Source organism: Myotis nattereri (assembly GCF_964212035.1).
Source record: "Myotis nattereri genome assembly, chromosome: 1".
NCBI classification, from domain to species: domain Eukaryota; kingdom Metazoa; phylum Chordata; class Mammalia; order Chiroptera; family Vespertilionidae; genus Myotis; species Myotis nattereri.
In genome coordinates this window covers 50,419,589-50,441,989 of record NC_138075.1, presented here as the reverse complement: position 1 = coordinate 50,441,989, position 22,401 = coordinate 50,419,589, and the positions used below count along the sequence as shown (strand labels likewise).

At 43.6% G+C, this 22,401-nt stretch overlaps 1 protein-coding gene across 2 annotated transcripts in view; it reads right to left on the bottom strand.

Annotated features, from left to right (window-relative positions):
* RORA (RAR related orphan receptor A) overlaps window positions 1-22,401 on the bottom strand; it is a gene marked incomplete at its 5' end in the record, with an annotated part of 724,182 nt that overhangs the window by 548,307 nt on the left and 153,474 nt on the right. Inside the window, one exon of one of the 2 annotated variants that reach the window (XM_081094736.1) lies at window positions 6,820-6,873. The exons of the other annotated variant lie outside the window; for it this stretch is intronic. Within the exon in view, the coding sequence (XP_080950862.1) occupies window positions 6,820-6,873 (54 nt within the window). The remainder of the gene's footprint in view (window positions 1-6,819; window positions 6,874-22,401) is intronic. 2 annotated transcript variants of the gene reach the window in all.

Sequence of the window (22,401 nt, the reverse complement as noted above, 5' to 3'; positions counted from 1 at the left end):
GGAACCCTGAACATCAGGTCTAGCCAAAAAGATAAAACATTATAACCAAGCACAGAGTGGAAGCTGACTAAGGTCAACACAAAGCAGCAGGCAGTGAGGAGGGGCGCTCGGGCCCGGATGGAGTCAGGGAAGAGGTCTCAGGAGGGGACCTTGAGCCAAGTATTGAGAAACAGAGCGGGGAGGGTGGTCAGGCAGAGGGAACAGGCTGGAGAAAGGCATGTTTGTGACTTTGACTCTGAGATGAGTTTGACTCTCAGATGAGCAGCCTCGAGGAGTCCCTGGGCAGTGTATGTGTATATTTATATATATATATATATATATATATATATATATATATATATTACATTTATTACATATATATGTAATGTAATAAATTCATGCACTCAGTGCCTACATGGCATTCATACCTGGCAGACAGAAGACAGCCCCGGCCCAGAGAGAACATGCTAGACTATTAATATTCTACCAAAGTAACTTGATAAAGCAAAAACTTGTGTAATCTAGAGCCTGGTGCACATTGAATGTTGAATACACTTCATCTTTTATTATATCAGTGTACCAAGTAATTTAGATAAGTTTGCCCAACCTTGAACCTATACGAAATAAATTTTTGTACATCAACATGATCTACTAACAGTCTGCTAAAATATAAAATAATATCCTAGAATCAGACTGGCCTCGTTGAAATCTTTGGTTTGCTACTTACTAGTTGTATCTCCTTGGAAATGTTCTTAAAAGTTTCTAAAGCTTCATTCTTCCCATCTTTAAAAATGGGCTATTTACCTCCACAGGTCTGCTGAAAGGATCTGATGGTTAATGCATATTTGGGGTTTAGCATATGGTATGTGATCAATAAATTTTCACTTTTGTAAATATAGAAGAGTAAGAACACTAAATGACAACTTTTCAACTTACAAATCCCAGGTGATTCTAAATCAGGTTTCCTGAGAAAAATGAGCTGGTGTTGTAGAATAAAGAAAGAGCATGTTTGGCTACTGGATATGGAAAACACCAGGTCCTGAACTACCTGAAGTTTTGGGCATATCACTGCACCTCGCTGGCTTCCCACTCACTTTAGAATACGGCTTTGGTAGATTTACTGCTGCATAGTCACAAGGCTCTTCCAGCCATAAGATTCTGGAGTCAACCTCGAAGGCATCTGTGATGGCCAAGGTCAACACAGTACATTTTATAAACCACTATTACAGTACAGAGTGAAGGGACTGTTGGACACATCATAGAATTAGCCCTCTGTCTCGAGGGTGGGGAATTCCTGTGTACAGTTATGCAGTCACTTTCTGAGGGAAGGTATCAATTCACATGAAATCATTGGGAAGAATCACAGTTTCCGCTTAAGGTTGTCCAGATAATTTTAGGCTGTACCTTTTCAGCACCAATTGTGTGAAGAGCTCTTTATCTTTGCAATATCTGGGTTACCAAGGGCACATTTACATGGCCCATTCCTCCTGGATTGATATTCCGTTGGTGAGCTACATCCCATTACTTGGCTATAGCCCAGTGCTCCCACATAGCTTAAAATCCTAGTGCAAACTTGAATGAGAGTCATCTGGGGAGCTTATTAAAAATGTAGACCCCCCTCCCCTCCAAACCAATGTTTCAGGTCAATTGGTGGAGCCCAGGGATGTGCCATTTTAATCTGATATCGGAGACTCATGTCGTGAAGACGACTCTCTGAGTTCATCCTGGATAGTTTGGGGGAGACTCTACGGATGGCTGAGTGACCACCATTACCTGCACTGAGGCTTCTGTGCTTTCCTTGTTGCCAGGCAGCAAGAAAAACCTATGCACAATCCGCCCATCCCCTTTCCTAGCCCAGAGTGGAATTCTAGAATTTCTAAGATGCAAGTCCACTTGGGAGTAATACACATTCCCCAGGTTCCCCACCCTAGTCCTTGTCCCCTCATACCGATGACTGCCTCTATGCCCTGAACTAGTTACTCACTCTTCCCAGTCTCCCACTACAGAGACTAAAAAAGAATCAGTGTTCTCAAGCGTGGAGAATAAGTCCTAAGCAACTGAGTAAACCATGTTGTTAAGGCTGCAGGATGTTTCACAAATTAACAGTAGTGTTATCATCCGAAGTATTATCACTCAGGTAAAAATGCCTGTGGTCGGACAAATAAATGCTGGGACAAGGATTTGACAACAGTGTTCTTATTTGGCACTCTACGGACCATGCTCAACATTCAGGCTGCCAAGTCTACGTTCACAGTCATGCCCTCCGTGATCTTACAGTCTTCATCCCATCTGATCTCAGCTTTCTAAATAAAGGGGATGAGGGTATGTGTTTGTTTGCCCTCATGTGGCACACCTCCCAATCACTCAGCTGCTTAACCCCTCTCAGAACTGTCCTGGGCTTTGTCAGGTTGTTGCTAAGGTGTATCAGTTCAGCTGTAAATTGTATAATAAATGGCCAGAGACTTGCTTTTACTTTTTATCCCAGCACTGTCCATGACTACATCCAGTTTCTGTCTCCCTCGAGGAACAGAGCCGCATTTTGCATTTAGATCAGTCTTCAGAGAACTGCCTGCAGTGATTTATAAACCTGTTTGCTGGGCTATCACCTACTAGAGGCCTGGTGCACAAAATTCATGCATGGGGGCGGGGGGTGTCCCTCAGCCCAGCCTGCACCCTCTCCAATCCGGGACATCCCTCTTATAATCTGGGACTGCTGGCTCCTAACCATTCACCTGTCTGCCTACCTGATCACCCCTAACCATTCTGCCTGCCTGCCTGATCACCCCTAACTGCCTCTGCCTGCCGGCCTGATCGCCCCTAACTGCTCCCCTGCTGTCCTGATCACCCCTAACTGTTCCCATGCCTGCCTGATTGCCCCTAACCACCTCTGCCTGCTGGCCTGATCTCCCCTAACTGCCCTCCCCTGCCGGCCTGATTGCCCCCAACTGCCTTTGCCTTGGCCCCCAAGGCGATAGGTGATAACCCAGCAAACAGGTTTTTAAATCACTGTAGGCAGTTCTCTGAAGACTGATCAAAATGCAAAATGCAGCTCTGTTCCTCGAGGGAGACAGAAACTGGATGTAGTCATGGACAGTGCTGGGATAAAAAGTAAAAGCAAGTCTCTGGCCATTTATTATACAATTTACATTATGTCTTTGTCCAGAAGGATGTCTGGATGTATGTCCAGAAGACATCCAGTCTAATTAGCATATTACCCCTTTATTAGTATAGATAATTCTGGCTGCTCATCTTCGAGTGCAATTGGAGGTATTTTTTCCATATGCTTTGTTCATACTGATGCTCTTCTGCCTCCTTTGAGCACACTTGCCCATGACATCTTAGTATTATGAAATATCCACAAGTTTCACTCCACAGGATTGTATAAAAGTGTTCAACTGTATCAGCCTAAGCAATGTCTAAGGGCCTGTATTGTTTGTAGTTCTCCATTCAGAGAAATAACATTGTCTATCTACCCATTGTTTATCATCTCTAAGACAGTCTCCATCTGACACTATTTCCTCTGATACCATGTTCATTAACAATTATAGTGAGAGGAAATATCTGGAAAAATTCACTTTGTCGATTATATTTATTTGCCAAATTCTCATGATAATTGTTCAGTTGTTCCACATTCTCTGACATCTTAGACTTGACTTTGACCTCAGACTTTAATTGTGTCATGGACCTAAATCTACACAAGCAAGGCAGAGTAAGTGGCTGGCTGCCCCATCGTCCTGTAAACCTGAGCCATCATTTACTCAAGGCAGACCATCCTGGGAAGATGGGATTACTCTGCCAACTTCAATAGCTTCAGTTCTTGGGAATAACAACAATAATGCATGGATCTATCTGCGTAGTCCTATCCTTTGGTTTAGCTCATTCAGCTTTAGATCTACAGCCCATCATCCAATAAAAGAGCAAAATTGTATTGGGCACACAAGCAGTTAAAAACTTTCCTCCATGGAGTAAATGCAGAAACAAGTCCTCTTGAAAATACAAAGAGAAATTAGTCTGATAATGAATAACCACTGAAAGCAATTTACATGCCATTCCCCTGACAATATAAAACTCTTAATATGCTGTACATAATTCAGGGCTGGCCTTTTTCTGACTCCTCCCTTCTAATCATACATCTTTCTAGCAGCAATACTGACACCTGAATCTCTTTTTCTCAGTGTGTCAGGGAGATATGCTGTAGCAAATAGAGCTATGCATTGAATGGAGCTAATGGCTTGCATTGTTTATCCAATGGAAGGCCTCTGGTAATTTAAAAATAATGTTAATCAAGCAGTTGTGAAACCAAATATTCTCAGAATCCAACCACTTGTGCAAAGCCCAAATTTGTTGCTGTGTGCCTTTAAATAAACAAACTACGTAATTGCCACAAATAAAAGGGAACTTAAATGGTAAAACTATTATTTCCTTAGAAACTATGCAAACCAAGGAAAAAAGTTTTGAAAATATAATTGAGTGGAAGATATACTAAACGGGGAGCCATGGTACCCCAAAGGAGAGAAAAGCAAAAAGAAATTTCAGAAAGGATAATAAATTAGTTTAGCAAAGTCACAATGAGAGAGGGAAGGCAAAAATAAAGGCAAAGATGCAGCGTCCAAGGAAAGAGGAAGGGGCGAGTGGAAACAGCTGGAATTGTTCAGCTGTGTCAACATTCGGCTGTTTCACAGATTGACTAGCAAAGTGTCATCTGAAACCAATTACATTCCCAAAACCCCACGGACCCAGTTCATAACATTGATTAATCCACAATGTGAAAAAGTCCCCAAGCAAAACTAGAACAGCTGTCAGCCCTTGGAGCTCAAAAAACAGCAATTGCTTAAGAAAAAAAGAAGAAAAAAAGCTCCTCTTGAAATTTTGGGGATTTTTCAGAAGGTATGCCTACTGAAAGAAAAGACAGATTTAAAACTGCTCCCACCCGGGTCTCTTTGAGAACTGACTATAATTAGAAAAATAGGGGTCATGTTTAAAAAAACCCCAAAGTCCATTCCACAAAGGCCTCCAAGTCTGAAATACCTTGTATCCTTCTGCTCCCTGCTGGGAGTAGCACTAGGCATTTCATTTTTTTAAAAAGTATGTTTATTTTTTTCTTTCTCAAATGCTTTAACCTATCTCCTTTGCGCCAATTAAAATGTAGCTATATTTAATATACTCTCTAAAAATATATGTTTTAGACCTTTTCTTACATTTCACAGACTAGAGACAAAGTCCTTTATTTGCAAACATTAACCTGTGCGTGAGTCAAACACACAAATGACCACCACGCCCCTTCAATGTGACCACTACCTGGACAGGAGCCTGTAAAGCTGTTCACAAAGCTTTGGCCTTGCCCTGAAGCTACGCAGCCACAGGTCCTGCAGAGGAGACTGCAGGTCATACAAGTGGCCATGGGAGGCTCCTTAAGAAGTCTCAATTTCGTCTGGCTGGCATGGCTCAGTGAGCGACGACCTGTGAACTAGGAGGTCACAGTTCGATTCCCAGTCAGGGCATATGCCCAGGTTGCAGGCTCAAAGGCCATCATGGGGTGTGCAGGAGGCAGCCAATCAATGATTCTCTCTCATCATTGACTGAAATCGATATATATATATTAAATCTCAATTTCTGCAGATACTGCCCTGAAATCTCCACAAGACTGCAGAGTTTGTAAGAGTCTTTCATCCTTTGGATGAATGTTTTCCACAGAAATAAAACATATACTTATTTATTTGTTCACTCACTTAGCAAACTCTGCATCAAACACAGGGTTTCAGCACTTTTGTATATGAGTAAACCAAAACTTAGAAAGGTTTAGTGACCTGCCTGGGGCCATGCAACGAGTAAGTGCTACAGTCTCTAGACTCAAACCCAGGGCTACCTGATAGCTAATTCTGGGTCTTTCCAAAAATCCATTTTACTACATTATACTTACATAGATTTTCATAAGCTAGCTTGGGAGACCAAAAGCATGCAAAATATAGTTCCAATGGGGAAACACATTGCAAATTACCAAAAAAAAAAAAAGTGTAGAATCTGGACTTTAAGAACATAAGCTCTTTATACATTCAGATTCCACTGTGCTTTGCTCCTCCTGTAAATACCCCATTAGTAATCTAATGGTCTCCTCTGTTGAAATAACACCCTGTAACAAATTTTATAATATGCTGATGCTTTTCACCCAGAGACTTATGCTATTGGCTGGTGCCACTAACCAGTGTTACCAGGATCAGATTTTTTCTAATTCAAACCATTCAGAGAAATACAAACCTTGACTCCACTGCAGCATCCTTGGATTTGAAAAAGATTAGAAAGGAAAAGAAAAAAAAAATCACAACCCACAATGTACTGCATCAGGCAAATGAATCTAGGGTTATTCATTTTCAGATCTCAGAATTGAATGATCATTGTTAACGAGGGCAACAAGTTATTTCAGATATTAAAAAATACTAAATACAGTTCTCCAAACAGTAACAACATCTTTAGAGCTTTGCAACAGGAAGCATGTGCCCTGAGTTCTGAAGGATGAGAAAAGGGAGTGGGGGGCAGGACACGCAGAAACAGAGCAATAAGAAACAATTAGCCTCTAGACAGATTCTGTGATTCTCTCTACTGTTTTCCCCCCTACAGAATATGTGTAATTATTGTGTTTTTTTAAATGTTCATGATGTCACAGATAAAGAACACCAATTGCTCCCAACAGAACTCTAACTACAGTACATGTTTATAAGAGCAAATTACTGTTTATACATGGACAGGGTTGTAAATGAGGGGAAGAACATTGCAAATTATATGTTACTGAATGAAAGCCAAAACATTTCCATTTCTTTCCTTTTTATGAAAATATATCATTACCTGCATCATGCCCCCTTCTCTCAGTCCCCTCAGTGGACACTGGCATTGATACGCCTACAAGAAATACAACAGTAAGTTCATATTTTCATGTTATGATTTTAGAACATGGGATAACATCCAAAGTGATGGGTGAAAGCACATCACTCACATTTTCATATTTCAATCTACTCTAAGAATCATTAGAGCAGAAAGACTATAACTTAAGTGTTGAATAGGGATATCATTTGTCCCAAGAGCTACGCAATTCTATGACCTTCAAATAAATCTATACTGAAAGATGTACCATTGAACAGCAACAAAAAAGTTGAACCTTAAAAGAACCCAAATGAAGTTTTGTATAAGATGGGGTCTTTGTACATTTGGATTAACATAAATTTGACCATAAGCTACATTATTTTTACTTTCATATAAACAATTCTTATTTTATAAAGCCTACCCATACTCCCAGATACTAATGGAGTACCAAGGTTAGATAGATAGATAGATAGATAGATAGAGCTATCAGGCTATCTTATGGCTCTAAAGAGGATTGAAAGATCACACTAATAGTATCTTTCTCATGGGTTTTAATATTGTTTTGAGGATTAAATGAGTTAGTACATCTTAAGCACAGGACAGGGCATGGACCCTAGGAAAAGTATTGGAATAATGTTAAGTGTTCAAAGTCAGTGTTTCCATTCCATTGGGGTTCCAGGGGAAGTAAGTTCCAGGAATTTAAATCTGGGCAGTCCCAAGGTGGTTTGGAGCAAATAATGGCTTTTATAAAGGTGTGGCTTCCTATCCGTTTCTCACCTCCATCAAATGCATCTTTTCTTAATTGGCTGCAGAAAAGAAGTGGAACGAGGTAGGCAGTGCATGGCTCTCTGACTACACCTGGCAAAGGCCTGGAATGGTCCCCTCTGGCTCCTTTGAGCAGCTTGTGGAGAGTCATATGTTAAAGAGCCTCTGTTGATTGTAAGGCAAGGAAGAGGGCAGTGAGCAGGTGTACTGTTTGTGACAACAAGCTTCCTTACTGCTCCTGTTTTATTTAAAACCAAGACAATAATGAGCCTGTGGGTTTATTAACAGCTTACAACCACATAGACTCCATGAGGGTGGGAATGAGTATTAAAGGTTGTCTAGGCCCATTCCCTCAGCACTATCACTCACTGCTCAGTGGTGCAAGGTTCTCCTGTGTCCTGACCTGCCTCGCAAAAGTACCACTGCTTATATTGCTGGGCTTGACTTGCCTCTACCCGAGGGACTCAATGATATTGGCCTAGTGGATTTGTGGAGAGAGTCGAGAAAACACAGAACAGAAATTATCAGGTATCTGGCAATTTGTCAGGTATCTGATATAAAATACAGTCAATATTAAATAGGAAATGAGCATGTTGCCTCCCCAAGCTACTTCCTTCGTCGATACAATTGTGCTTCACCCATCTTCAGATGAGGGACAAGTAACTCATGGTAGGCGTACTTTAAAAGGAAAACCGTTGGTGTTTTCTGGAGTTACTGAAATGTTCCCCACCCCAAATGCCAAACTGCTAAATTTCAAAAGGTATTCCCTGGTATCAGACTCATTGTTTTCCAGAATATCACGTAGTCCCTCAATGACTTTATTTCTTACCACCAAAGCTCTGTCTTAGCACTCGTAACTGAGGTTCCAGTGGCTTCCTGTTCTAGAACAAGGCCACCTACAGAACGGAGCCTAGGTACAGATTCGCAAGGGTGTGCTTGCTATGATCACGAGGGGCAAAGGGTCCCAGGGCCCCCCACCTCCCAGCACACTTTGATCTCACTTCTCCTTGGGAACTCATGTAAAGACATACCTGGGCCTTAGCTGCTCTGCTGAATGCATTTACACTACCATTTTCCTGCAAACCTAACAGGAACAAGACTGGAGAATGACAGCAGTGATGTCCATTAGGAAAGCTACTGGAGAAATTAAAACTATCCACTAGTCCTACTAGTCGGCAGAGGATCTGAATAGACATTTTTCTAAAGAAGACATACAGATGGCCAAAAGGTACACAAAAAGATGCTTAAGATTACCAATCATCAGGAAAATGCAAATCAAAACCACAATGAACTATCGCTTCACACCTCTTAGAATGGCTATTACAAAAAAGACAAGAGCTAAGATATGTTGGCGAGGGTGTGGCAGAAAGGGAACCCTTGTGCACTGGTGCTGTCAGCATAGAAAACAGTGTGGAAGTGGCTCAAAAAATTAAAAATAAAAGTACCATATGATCCAGCAATTCCACTTCTGGATATTTATCTGAAGAAAATAAAAACACTAACTCAAAAAGATAGATGTACCTCCACGTTCAATGCAGCATCATTTACAATAACCAAAAATATGGAAACAACTTAAGTTTCCATTGATAGATAAATGGATAAAGAAAATGTGGTACATAGAAATAATGGAATATTATTCAGCCATAAAAAAGAAGGAAATCTTGCCATTTACAACAACATGGATGGACCTTGAGGGCATTAGACTAAGTGAAATAAGTCAGAGAGAGAAAGATAAATACTGTATGAGCTCACTTACATGTGGACTCTAAAACAAACAAAAAGAAAAACCAAGCTCATAGATACAGAGCATAGACTGGTGGTTGCCAGGGGCATGGGGTGGGGAGGTAGAGGGTAGGGCGGGGTGGCATGAGGGGTGGGTGAAATGGGTAAAAGGACTCAAAGGTAGAAACTTCCAGTTATAAAATAAGTGGGGATGGAATGTACAGCATGGCAACAATACTTAATATACTGTATTGTATATTTGAAAGATGCTAAGAGAGTAGATCTTAAAAGTTCTCATCACAAGAAAAATATGTGTAACAATGTATGGTAATAGATGTTAACTAGACTTAGTGTGGTGGTCACTCTACAATGTATACAGATATGGAATCATTATGTTGTACACCCGAAACTAATACATGTTATATGTCAATTATACCTCAATTTAAAAATTTACAACATGAGAAATAGTGATCCAATTTAAGTCATTATGTGTGTCAGGGACACTTAATAAATTAAAGTATTTCTGATGGCTGTTTGGAGAAACTTTAAAAAATATATTCACAAGCCATCCATAAAAAAACTTACATAATTTAAAAAATATAGCCCTGGCTAGCTTAGCTCAGTACTTAGAGTGTCCACCTGTGGATTGCAGGGTCTCAGGTTCGATTCCTGGTCAAGGGCCCATATCTCAGTTGCCAGTTTAAACACCATCCCTGGTTGGGGCACATGTGGAGGCAACCAATTGCTGTGTCTCTCTCACATCAATGTTTCTCACTCTCTCTCCCCCCCCCTCCTCCCTCCCTTCTACTCTGTCTGAAAGTCAATGGAAAAAAAATATCCTCAGGTGATAATTTAAAAAAAATAAAAATTAAAAATACATACATTGAGCAATTGAGCATCAACTTTATACCAGACCCTGCCCTGAAGCAGCCCAAGGTCCACTGAGTGATTCAGACATGGAAACAGACAGGGTACATGGGCAATCTTTCCATTACTCCAGAAAGAAATCATTGTTTCAAAACTAACCCACAGGTAGCACATCTGCAAATACGTCCAAAGACATTCTAGGGCAGAAGCTTTGTCCTGTGGCCTGAAATTGATTCTGATATTAAAATGCCTATAAGGAAAAAACATGTCTGCCAATTCTTTATAATTTATCAAAATCACCTTCCCCAATTTATCTCCATCCCCATAGAAAGGGATAAAAGTTCTGACTATTTACTGTACTGTTCAGGGAAGGTGAGTAAAGGTGGCAGACACCTGGAAATGTTTCTCCCTGTTCTAAGCCCCACCCCCTTTGCCTCAGTGAGGTTTCAGTCTTGGTGGCCATGCTGGGGGCTGACACAAACTCACAGCAAAGCCATGGGCTATTCTAAAATGTCCAGGGCAACACAGTTACATCTGTCTGACAGCAGAGGCTACGACTATTAAGTTCTTTGAGACCAACAGTAAATGGAACTGCTAGGTATTTCTCTTGGTCTAGGGAGTGACAAAGTTACTGACCCACGAAGGTACCGTGAGCTGAGAATGTTTGGGAGCCTTAGGAATATGGGAGGAGGACCTCTCTCCATCAGATCTCGGTGTCCTCAGCAGCAGGCTTAAGAGTGCCCCTACCCTTCATCCTTGAAGGGAGCTGCTAAGGGAGACTTAATAGTTGTTTGTCACTGTGTGACATGTCACAGTGGGTTTAGGAAGAAGCAATGGACCTGCCAAATCGCAGTGAGAGAAAGGATGCCCCTCAAGCATGTATGTGCTCAGTAAATGTGAGTAGTAGCAGTGAGTGGGAGGGGGATGATTGTGATGATTATCTCTAGCCAGACTTAGTTGACTTAAAAAAAATGTAATCTGTCTGAACCTGTTCTTTTCTCCTTTTTACCCCAAGAGCAGATCTTTGCAAGAAGCCTTGGAGCTGGACAAAGTTGAGTTCGTCAGTCTGAGTTACAATACATATCTAAAGAAGTATGACAAACTCAGGTCTTATCCATGGCACTTAGGGCTGCCAGATGTGTCTGCTCAGAATCCTAAAGTCCCATTGGACAGACAGAAAATAGATATGGGTGTCTCTAGCCAGCAGCCATGTTCATTATTGGTGAGTGTTCACATAGTACCTCCAGACAAGTAGAAATCGGAACCCGGGCAACAATGAGCAGAGCAGGAGTTAGGGCACCATGGGGAGGGCTCTCGGGATCTCACTCAGGAAGGCTGGAGTGGAGGACAGGCTCCAGGCCTCGCAGGTGGCAGAGCACCACAGTTTTAGCAGAAGCGCAGTGTGGGGACCAGGCCCACATGCAGAGACTTGGGAGGCTACAGTTTATAAGCTGGGGGTGGGAGAGGGCAGGCAAAACACACTTCAGGTAACACTTAGTAGTAGGACTAGGGCTTCTGATGTGCTGCCAGGTTATGGCAAAAGATGTGGCATCCCCAGCATTTTAGACCTAGCAGATCCACCCATTCAACAGGCCCCACTGGCTTGTGAAAGTAAGTAGCAAACACCAGCCCCATTGGAGGCATTCATCCATAAGACTGCTCCCCTATCCCCCCACTTTGTTTCAATGGGTGCTTCATCCTATTGATGACTCTCATTCATATTTCCTTTTGACCTCACACTATCTTCCGTTCTTCCCACTCCCTTGGAATTGCCTCAGCAACCAAGCTGAGCTGGTTTGCTACTCACCCTGCTGGGGAGCCCCATCCTGGCCCAACAGGCAGGAAAGAGCCAACCCTGCCAATGAGGGTCTTTAGCACCTGCCACTAGTCATGGCATTGAGGGACAGGAAAAAGGAAATACTAAAGTCATACGAAACTGCACACCGATAAATCATTAGTATTTTAGAGTGTTTGCTTGGCTAATGAGGGAGGAGGGAACCTTTCTCATCCTCTCCCAGGGTTTTTACTACAGGGAAGGAGGATTTCTGCCTGACAGAGTACAGAGTTTGAGCATTCTCCTATTTGAGGGGAATCTTGCGGGGGTTGCCTCAGACTTGCATTTCTACCCTCCACTCCTTGCTAGCTCTCCCAAGAGAGGGGCTGCCCAATGTGCTAGGTTGGAGGCTGGCCATCACTGGGCCATAATCACAAGGGGCAGAGTGGCTGTCCTCTTATGCAGCCTTCTAGGCTCACCTCCCTCTCTTATTCAGGTGTCTGTACTGGGCAGACCCAACTCAGGTTCCTGCCTTTGTGTGGTCATCACATGCTAACCTTGGTCATGCCTGAGGATCCAGCTGGTCATATCTGATTGGGCACCTGGACACAGAGTGTGGCCACAAGGTGGAGATGGGAGGCTCATTTGGGCTGATGTGATTCAGCCCTGTGTTCTACTTCCCCGTACCAGAGCAGCCCTGCCATGTACGCACAGTATGTAAATGCATCAGTTTAATAAATTAACCAAGTACTTTGTCCCTATTGAGCTGGAGGGGCACCTTCACCCAGGAACAAGTTTGGGGAAAATCCCATCCTCCATCTCAATTGAGCAGAACGTCCTGTGAAACAGCTAGGGCACATATAATTAACTCCATTTTTGAGATGGGGGAACTCAGGTCCATCTGAGTTTAGTGAGGTTAATGGATTTTCCCAGAGTCCCAGAGCTATTGGACAGCTATGCCTTGACCCGAGTCTCCTACGACTGAACCTCCCCTCACTGCACCACAGCTGCTTGGTTTTGAGCAAGAATCAGTGCCCTTCTCTGCCTCAACAAGCACACTCAGTGGAGAAGGAAGAAGATATTCTCTTCAAAGCAAGCATGGTCCAACATTACACCCACATGGTCTTGTGAAACTTGAGTTGCCAGGGAACCCCAAAAGCATCCAAAAGAGGCAGCTGGGAGGCTATGTCAAAGGTGTCCTCACCTCAAGGAGGCTCAGCCCCCTTTCCTCTAGTCTCACTCACACCCAAGGTCTCCTCTTCAGAAGAAAGTCATGCACATGCATCAGAATCCCCTGAATGCTTACTGATGCCTGGAGTGCTGGCTCTCACCCCCAGAGTTTTGAGTGTAGGGCCAAAGATGTGCATTTCTAACACATTCCCAAGAGGTCTGCTGCTGGTGGTTCAGGAACCACCTTGGAGGACCACTGGCATGTGCTTTCTTTCTCTCCACACAGCAGATACTTACTGGGAAACATCGAGAAGGGCACCAGCTGATGATCTAAACAGAAAGAGGGAAGCCACTTGTCTACAGCTCTGTTTTAGATCCCATGTGGTGTAAGTTAGATTAAAGACCCTGCCTCTAAAGGTAGACGTAAGTCATGTAGACATGCCTAGAAAGATGAGACTGCCATATCCCAATTACAATAAATCTGCCCAGAATAAAACAAAGGGCTGACAATGGAGATGGCCAGCTTTCTTGGGAAGATTCAGAAGTTGGTGCTTTCTGATTTTCGGGGCTGCAGTCATCATGCCCTGGACAGCTGTGCCGCTGTTTCAACTGTATTTAATCACAATCCTAATGTCAGATTGAGCTGCTCTGACCTAATGGCCTGTGAGTCCTTGACCACCATTGAGCTGCTCTGCCAAGAGGTAGGCTGCAGAGGCAGTGACAGGAGTAGGTTTCAATGCGAGGGACTCGCGGCATCAAAGATCTGCGAACTGTTCAGCTACACAGAGGAATCATCCGAATAATGATCATTTTTCACTCTACCCCCTCCCTTGCTCGTTCGAAGAAAGAGCCCTTAATTGCTTCTTGAACTACACACAAGTGGGCCGTTGACTGCAACTGTAATTCAGCACGGAGAAGCCAGGAAAACTCTGAAGCAGATTTTGTTGAGGCAATGTCTTCAACGGAGAAAACACGACAGCAGAATCAGCAGGCACCGGGTACTGCTAAGTAGAATGAAATTGTCTTAAAGAACAGCTTGGGATACCGTCAGCAGTTGAAGTAATCTTTAATTGCAGATGACACCAGGTGTGATCAGGGGGCTATGATTTTTACATGGGGAGGGTGTGGGAGGGAAAAGGGAGAGAGAGCGAATGAGTAGACATCTTTTCAGAAGGCTATCACATTAGGGATGATGTAGCAGACTTAGATTCAGATTCCTAATGAAGGAGACACTGTGTAAGGAAACCGAAGAATTCTGCATTCAGTTGTTTGCTCTTTTTCATCTTCCTACATCCACGTCTCAGATATGACATTACATCTTGAGAAGTGGCAATCATTTCCTTCAGTCTAGACTGCACATACCGAGACAGGGTTATGGACGAGATGAGGCAGAAACTGGTTGACCACACTGCCCAGTCCACAAGCCTTTCTGGGCAAAGTCATGGCCACCTCCATAGAGTCCGTTGAAGGGACGAGAAAACAGTTGTCTACAACTGAGAGTCGACTGCCACCTACATGTCTGCTGTAGATCTTTCTCTCCATGTTTACTTAAGAATGCAGACTTTCTGAGGAAATCTTTTCAAAGACCTGCCCTCTCACCTCTCTATGCTGTTAAGTCCCTGAAATACAAGTAAATGCCCAGCACTTCTCTGAAGCCTCCCACCCACTCCATGTGGAAGAATCTATTCGAGTGCCTTTTGCACAACCCTACTCAGCAGCTCTTCCATGAATGCATCTCCCTTGCTGACTACTGTCCTAAATATGGTGGCTAAGTCACATTCTCAAAAACACGGAACTGCACCCTTGTTTGCAAAGCAAGCCTCAGTGAACAGAGCAAGCCCTCTTGTCCTGGGAAGAGCCTGATACTTCCTAGTGAAGCAACCACTGCATAATAAGAAAAGGAGATGATGATAATTAGCATCTATTGAGTACTTGTTTTGTGCCAATCCATACTAAGGGCTTTAAACAGCTTCTCTCATTCAATCCCAACAATAACCCATTTCACAGAGAAGAAAACCGATGCACAGATAATACCAGTAAATGAATTACGGACGTCACAGCGGCAGTGGTGCACTCATGATTTGAACCCACATCTCCCTGAGTGCAGTGTCCAAGCTCACACTGTATTCAAGGCCAGAAACCATGCCACAACCAGGGCACATCCTACACTGGGACAATTTGAAGCAGATTGTGGGTTTTCATCTACCTCACAGAAGCAATGTCTGCATGGTGGGCATTGAGCTGTTGTTCTTCGTGTGCTATTTCAAAACTTACAAACTCTAAAAGGTGAGCGGTTTTAGCCTCACTTAAGCAAGAAAACCCTGAGCTGGCCTGACTGAATAACTGGCCTATGCTTCCACAGGTGATAGGTGCAGGCTTCCCACTCTGCCTTCTCATCCAAGATCCCCTTATTAACCAATTCCAAACTTATTATCGTGTTCCCTCTAATAGTAAAAAAAAAAAAAAAATACCAACTCAAATCCAGACTCTTCTAAGACCATACCCTTGAAGAAGCTATATACTCTGAGCAGCAGAAATGGTGCTACCAATTCATTTAGATGCTGCCTTCAAATTCTCAAATTCTCATATAAAATGTACTCATTTTTAAAAAAGTGATAAAATTGAAATTTATTAATAGTGCAGTTAAAGAGATGTGAGTGACTTATTTCATTACCAGGTCTTAGGTGCAGTGTTGTATTATTCCTCTAATTTATAAAACTTTCCTATGGCATAGCCTGACTCTATTTCCCTGGAACGAGTTATGCTCTCTCCATCTCCAGCATCATCATCCCATTTGTATAACTAAATGTAATACAAGGATTTCAAGGGTCTCTTAGGAATAGCTAAATTTCTCATACATCAACTAGTTCATCATTTGCTCAGTCACCTACTCAGTTTCAGAAGAACTATTTAAAAATGCCTAAGTCCAAAGGTCACTGTTGAGTTACTTCTACATTTGTAAGAAGGATGGGAAGGAAACACAAGACAGAGCCCCACTTCCGTTCACAAGTATTTATGGAGAAGGTATAATGTACCTACTCTGTGGTGGGCATGGCAGGGCTACCTGAAGAGTAACCCCAATCCTCAGCCTCAAAGAGCTGGCAGGGTCTTGGGAAAGGGAGCCACTCAAACAACACAAAGCTAAGTATCAGGTGCCCATTTGGCCTGGGCACCTCAGCACGGTGATGCTGACGAGCTCATGTTCTGAACCCGATCTCTTCTGAAACCTGGCTCTGTTGCTTTATTTACTGTGCAACTGTGAACATGTTATTTAACCTCCTGAGGACTCAGTTTCCATTACTGTAAATCGAGACAACAGTATTTATAATACGGTGGGAAGGAGTTAGCAAATCTTGTATGTAAGGAGTCTAGCTTGTGACCAACATGTTCCAAGGACTATGAAAGCCAAGGAGAGAACACAGTTGAGGAGATGGAAGCTGGCTCACCCTCCACGTGGCAGGCAGCTCAGGAAGCCCTTACTTATTCAGAGCTTCGCGCTCTTACTTCTCCAGGATGTTGCTTGGTTGCACCTTCCCTAGCTCTGAACCCCATGCACATTTCACGTGGTTAACCTCTATTCATCCTTCAGCCGAACCTGAACCCCCATTCCCATTGCTCCCTGAAACTCCCACTCCATCACAAGAGTGATGACTCATCCCATATGCTCTCAAAGCACCTAAGCTCACCTGTACCGCGGAACCTGCCACTCGCCTCTGAGAGTCCTATTTGCTTGCCGACACCCCCTACCAGAGGGTCAGAAACTGGAAGGCTGGACCATGTGCCAGTGCTCTCTCCCCAGCTCCATAACAATAATGGATGGCAGCAGGTGGTCAGGAACCATTTGTGCAGAGGATGAATGAACGAGCGCAAATAGATACCATGTCCAAACCTGCACAAGTCTGTCCTAATAAAAGTATGTGGCTCAAATGTGGCATCAAATTCTGCTGTCCCGGCTTGTGCCTGGTGTCATTAAATCTCTGGACAAGAAGTGGAGATGGTTGCAGTGTCACTTGGAGGCCTTTCAAGCACAACATCAGCTGCCTGACCTGCACGCGGTGGGTACAGAGCACATTAGGAGGCTTCACCGGCTGACTCTTGACCAGGTCGCCGTTGCTAGGTATAGGTGTGAATGGAGATGTGATTCGCATGTGTATTCCAGCATCTGGCATAAACACATGTGCAAAGAATTCGAGTTGGTCAACTGTTAGTAACAGTATCTCCTTGCTCTCCTGGGAGCTGTCTCAGATTTTGGCTTCATCCCCGCCCCTGCATAAAGAGCTGGGATGGGACTGCAGCTTCTAGAATTACAACCATTTTGTCAACTTGTCATTTGACTCACTGTCTGGCTGGTGTCTCTCCCTCTGGGTCCGGAGACATTTTGCACAGGAAGAAAGCAATAAAGTGAACAGTCACAGGGCTGCTGAATTCTCCCATCTTCAAAGGGCCTTGCTCTGTCCCACAGCACATACATATTTCGGGGAGGCACCATGGAGAGCCTCACATCTGTTCCCTCTTGCACTGCTGGGAATCAAAGCTTCGATCCCCGCGAGACGCTTTCTGAAGGCCGGAGGGCACTGAGCCATCTTAGCCTCACTCCCTTGGCGAGCTTCCCTGCCTACATGAAAATACCTGAAAAGGCTAACTTTGTCTGTTCCTTATTGCCTTAAAAATAACAGTACTCTTAACCTTTAGGGATTTATATTTGGAAAAGGGAAACGAACTAGATACAGCTTTATAAAAAGGCAGGAGGGTGAGTCATTTTTTAAAACTTATTTATAAGTTTGGAACCCAAAATATATATATTTGCAGATACTAAATGTGAACTGATCTCCTTAATTACTTCTTAGTGTGTATACTTTTCTTTGGTTATATTTTAGTTTTCAAATAAAACCAAGTGGAATCTGTAGCAGGTGCTAAAAGCCAACCTGATTAATAGAGTAACCAAGATTTACAATCAGTAATTAGTTAGAACTAGCCCTGAGAATAATAACTAGAACTCTGGAAAATTGGGAGACAAAAGATCCATATTTAGATGGCGGCTTTACCACTCCCCTCCCTAATCACTTTCATATTGTGGGGCTCCCACATAGGGCTTCGCAGGCTGGCTGTGACGATCAAATGTACAACGGTTTGGTAAAGGGCTAAGTTTTGTAGGAACTCAGATCTTTCTAGTTCCTCATTAGGACTGAAGGTCAAATGGCAATGGAGTTGCTCTCTCGGGGCAAAAGGTACACCTGCATATTTTAAAGTCATACTTATAAATAAATCTCCATCAATTATTTCTTTATCTTTCTTTAGGATCCTAAGAAAAGAGGTAGAATTCAAATAGCTGACTTGATCAGTTTAATACTGAGCCCAAAAATCAAAAAGTGTTGTCATTAGAAGAAACTTAGGAAGCATCTAATTCTTTTTTAATTGTATTTATTGGGGTGACATGGGTTAATAAAATTATACAGGTTTCAAGTGTACAATTCTACAATGTATCATCGGTATAATGTATTGTGTGTTTACCACCCCAACTCAAGTCTCCTTCCGTCACCATTTATCCCTTCTATGCCTTTCCTGCCTTCCCACCCCCTTTCCTTCTGGCAATCACCATACTGGTGTCTGTGAGGTTTTTTTGTTGTTATTGTTGTTGTCTTAAGAAAGCATCTAATTCTAATGCAATCTCCTCATTTGGCTGATGAAGAAAGGGAGGAGGAAGGAGCTGAATGAATCCCCCCCACCCCCCTCCCCCCAAGACAGAGAACCACAGAACCAGGTTTGGACTGAAGGGCTCCTGACCTCTTGGGCGCTCAGAATCTTCAGTGCTCCATGCTAAACAAAACCTTTTTGCCTACCTTTCCACTGGAAGCCAGCATCTGAGACCACACAGTGTCCCTTTTTAAAAGGTGTGGCATTGCTGTGAAAGCTGTGTCTGGTGGCTGAGGGTGGTGCCTGACCGGTCACCACAGGACCCGATCTCTGTCCCTCCCCAGTAGGCAGACAGGGCTGATGTTCCTTCCCTGAGGCCCAACGTGACTTCCCTCTCCACCCCGCTCCCAGCGTCTGAATGGGCCATCAGCTTTACTAATGGTGACCATGTTATTAAAATTCCGGGCAGCATCCGGAGGGGAAGGTCAAGATCAAGTTCCCCAATCGAAGCCATGCACTCCCACGAACCTTCTGGGATAGGGTAATTAATTTCTTAGCCTCTCCAAATCAGAGGCTAGAAATCTATGTAAATCTATGTCCAAAAACCCAACCTATTTCACAAAATCCTTTGGTGCAGGAAAAGCCCAATTTAAACAGACCCAAATAACCCAGAACACACTGTTGTCGACACATCTGCTGCAGTGTTTGCTCATCTGGAGAAGGATTCTGTAGTGCCCTAGGGCTTATGGGAAACTCAGAAAAGGCAAAGAAAGACCCCTCAGCCCTACCTCCCCCACCTCTCCCTGCTTCCTCCTGCCTTGTGGGGATTGCTCCTCTCCAGGAAGTAAACTAGAGTCAACCTCACTGTGTAGGACAAAGAGAAAACGGGAGTACACAGACTCTCTTGATCATCAAGTCCTCCAAAAGCATGAAGAAGAATGAAGAAAGAAGGCCAAAAGAGTCATTTCTGTTTGGTTCAAAGTGATAGTAAGAGCACAGGCAAATACCCTAAGCCACCCCTGCATGGGAAGCCAGGGCTGTTCCCACCTCTCCTGGTATAACCCATAGGTGAAGCCCTGTGAAGCCTGGGACTTAGCTGGGTAGGAGTGGGCAAGAGGCTCTCCAGCAGGGAGAGGGGTCTCTATCACCAGCCAGCAGGCAGAGGCACAGGGGGATGAAGGGAGCTCGCTCACCTTAGACCAGGGATGGCGAACCTATGACACACGTGTCAGAAGTGACATGCGAACTCATTTTTTTGGTTGATTTTTCTTTGTTAAATGGCATTTAAATATATAAAATAAATATCAAAAATATAAATCTTTGATTTACTATGGTTGCAAATATCAAAAAATTTCTATATGTGACACGGCACCAGAGTTAAGTTAGGGTTTTTCAAAATGCTGACATGCCGAGCTCAAAAGGTTCGCCATCACTGCCTTAGACCTTCCAGGCCACTCCTCTCACTTGAACTTTCTGCCTAGCCTCTCAGTGAAAGCAGACAAATTATTTCCTCTGTTTCAGAGAGCTCCGGTCTATTAAGCTCTCTCAGGGTTCACTGGAAAAGCACAAGGTTCTCCCAGACTCCATTAACCATGTCTGCGAGAGCCCATTGGGCTGGACATTCACCCAGCATGGCAAGAAAAGCCTTCTAGGTACCAAACCAGGGGGACCCAGAGTCAAAATGGGGGAAGCAAGTTCCACAGCCCCTCTTGGGAAAAGCAATCCACTAACTTGCTGAGGTCTTGTGTCAAGTCCAAGGATAATCACAGGAGATAGATAATGTATTTGACCTTTTCAAGAGGTGCCTAGATATTGGGAAATATCTGTCACTTTCCTTGGGACTTGCTGTATCTTTTTCAGAGTATGTGTGTGTGTGTGTGTGTATGTGTCTCACTTTCTAAATTTCAAGTCTTCCATTGCCAGTTTGAGTTCTCTTGGCAGAACCTGCAAGTGTTCTCAGTAACAGATGCCTGGAGGAGAAGGATGCTAGCTCTGAAACAGAGCAATGCGCAGAGTTGGGCAAGCAGCTGCTCCACTCTAGTCACTGTGTATACAACTTCCCCCAAAGTGTTTGGGAAACAGATCACTCTGGAGCCCATACCACCTATTCAGCATGCAGGCCCTTTTAGTTCCACTTATCCTTGCTTCCCTATGCTGTTTGTTTTCTGCCATGAGTTTCAGCAATCTGTCTGTGTTGTGTGTGCACACACGTGTGAGTGTGTGTGCATGTGTGTGTTTCCCTCTCCAGACTAGTTGAATTATTCCCAAGTGACTCTTAATCCTCAACAGTAATTCCCAGTGATTGCACTGACATGATGATAAGGGGGTGCCTATTCTCCTCCCACCCCTCTCTGTTCCCTCCCACCTTATTGCTAAGCTCAGCCAAGGATGTTCTAGGGAGCTGTTTATTTAAAAGAGGAAGTTCAGCAGCAGGGTCACCTGCTTTTAAATGGAGAGAGGCTGCCCAGGGTAGGAGGAGAGCTCACAGTCACAAACTTCCATTTTTCCTCTAACCCCAGTACCTCTCCACCATGGCCTGCATGGTGGTGGACAGACATTGGTCCCAAGTTGTCCATCTTTTCAATGCCCTTGGCCTCCCTACAATCCACCTAGATGGGCACTGTCACTGAAGAGAGCTCTAGACCAGCTGTTTCATGGTGGGCAAGTTACCTGCCCTCAATTTCCACAACCCTAAAAATGGACTAGACAGATCTTCCCAGTTAGTGACTCAAACAGTGCTTCTCAAACTTCGCTACGCACAATAATCATCTAGAGACATCGTTAAAACTATTGTTAAAAGATCTTGTTATAAGATTTCTGGGCCTGGCCTGGCCTGTGAGGAGTGGTTGAGCATCAACCTATGAACCAGGAGATCAGGGTACATGCCTGGGGCTTGATCTCCAGTAGTGGGCATGCAGGAGGCAGCCGATCAATGATTTTCTCTCATCATCAATGTTCTATATCTCTCCCCCTCTCCCTTCCTCTCTGAAATGAATAAAACTATATTAAAAATAATTTAGGTGACTTAAAAAAATGATTCCTGGGCCCACCAGCAAAGATTCTCGTTTAACAGGCTGGCCATAAGCCTGAGAATGTGCATTTCTAACATCCTCCCTGGTGATGCTGATGCTGCAAGTCTGAGGACCACACTTTGAAAATCACTGGCCCACAGTGTCTACCATCTCAAATATTCCACTGCTCTATCCCTGAACTCAGTGGCTTAAGAGAAGTCGAAAAGATTTGGTCCTGGTCTTATGAAAATTTCCACAACGGGCTGCAAAGGCCACAGGCCTCTCCCACACTTGCAGTTTTTCTCTTGTCCCCAATTCCTGCTCAGTCATTTGCAAAGACAAGCAGCAAAGACAGGGGTAAGGAGTGCTGCTGGCTTAACTTCAAGCTGTCAGCAGTTGCTACACCTGTGAGGGCAGCTTGGAAACCATTTGAAATTACAAGATGGAAACAACCTGAAATAGCAAAGAAGGAATAAGAATAGATTATATAGGCTCCACTTGCCTCGGTTGTTATCCTGGGTCATATTTTTGCAAACTGCATAAGTCACCTGGAACGGTGCAATGCAAATTTGGTGGTCTCACGCACTGTTTGGAGAGGCATAAAAAAATAACTCCAAAGCAATA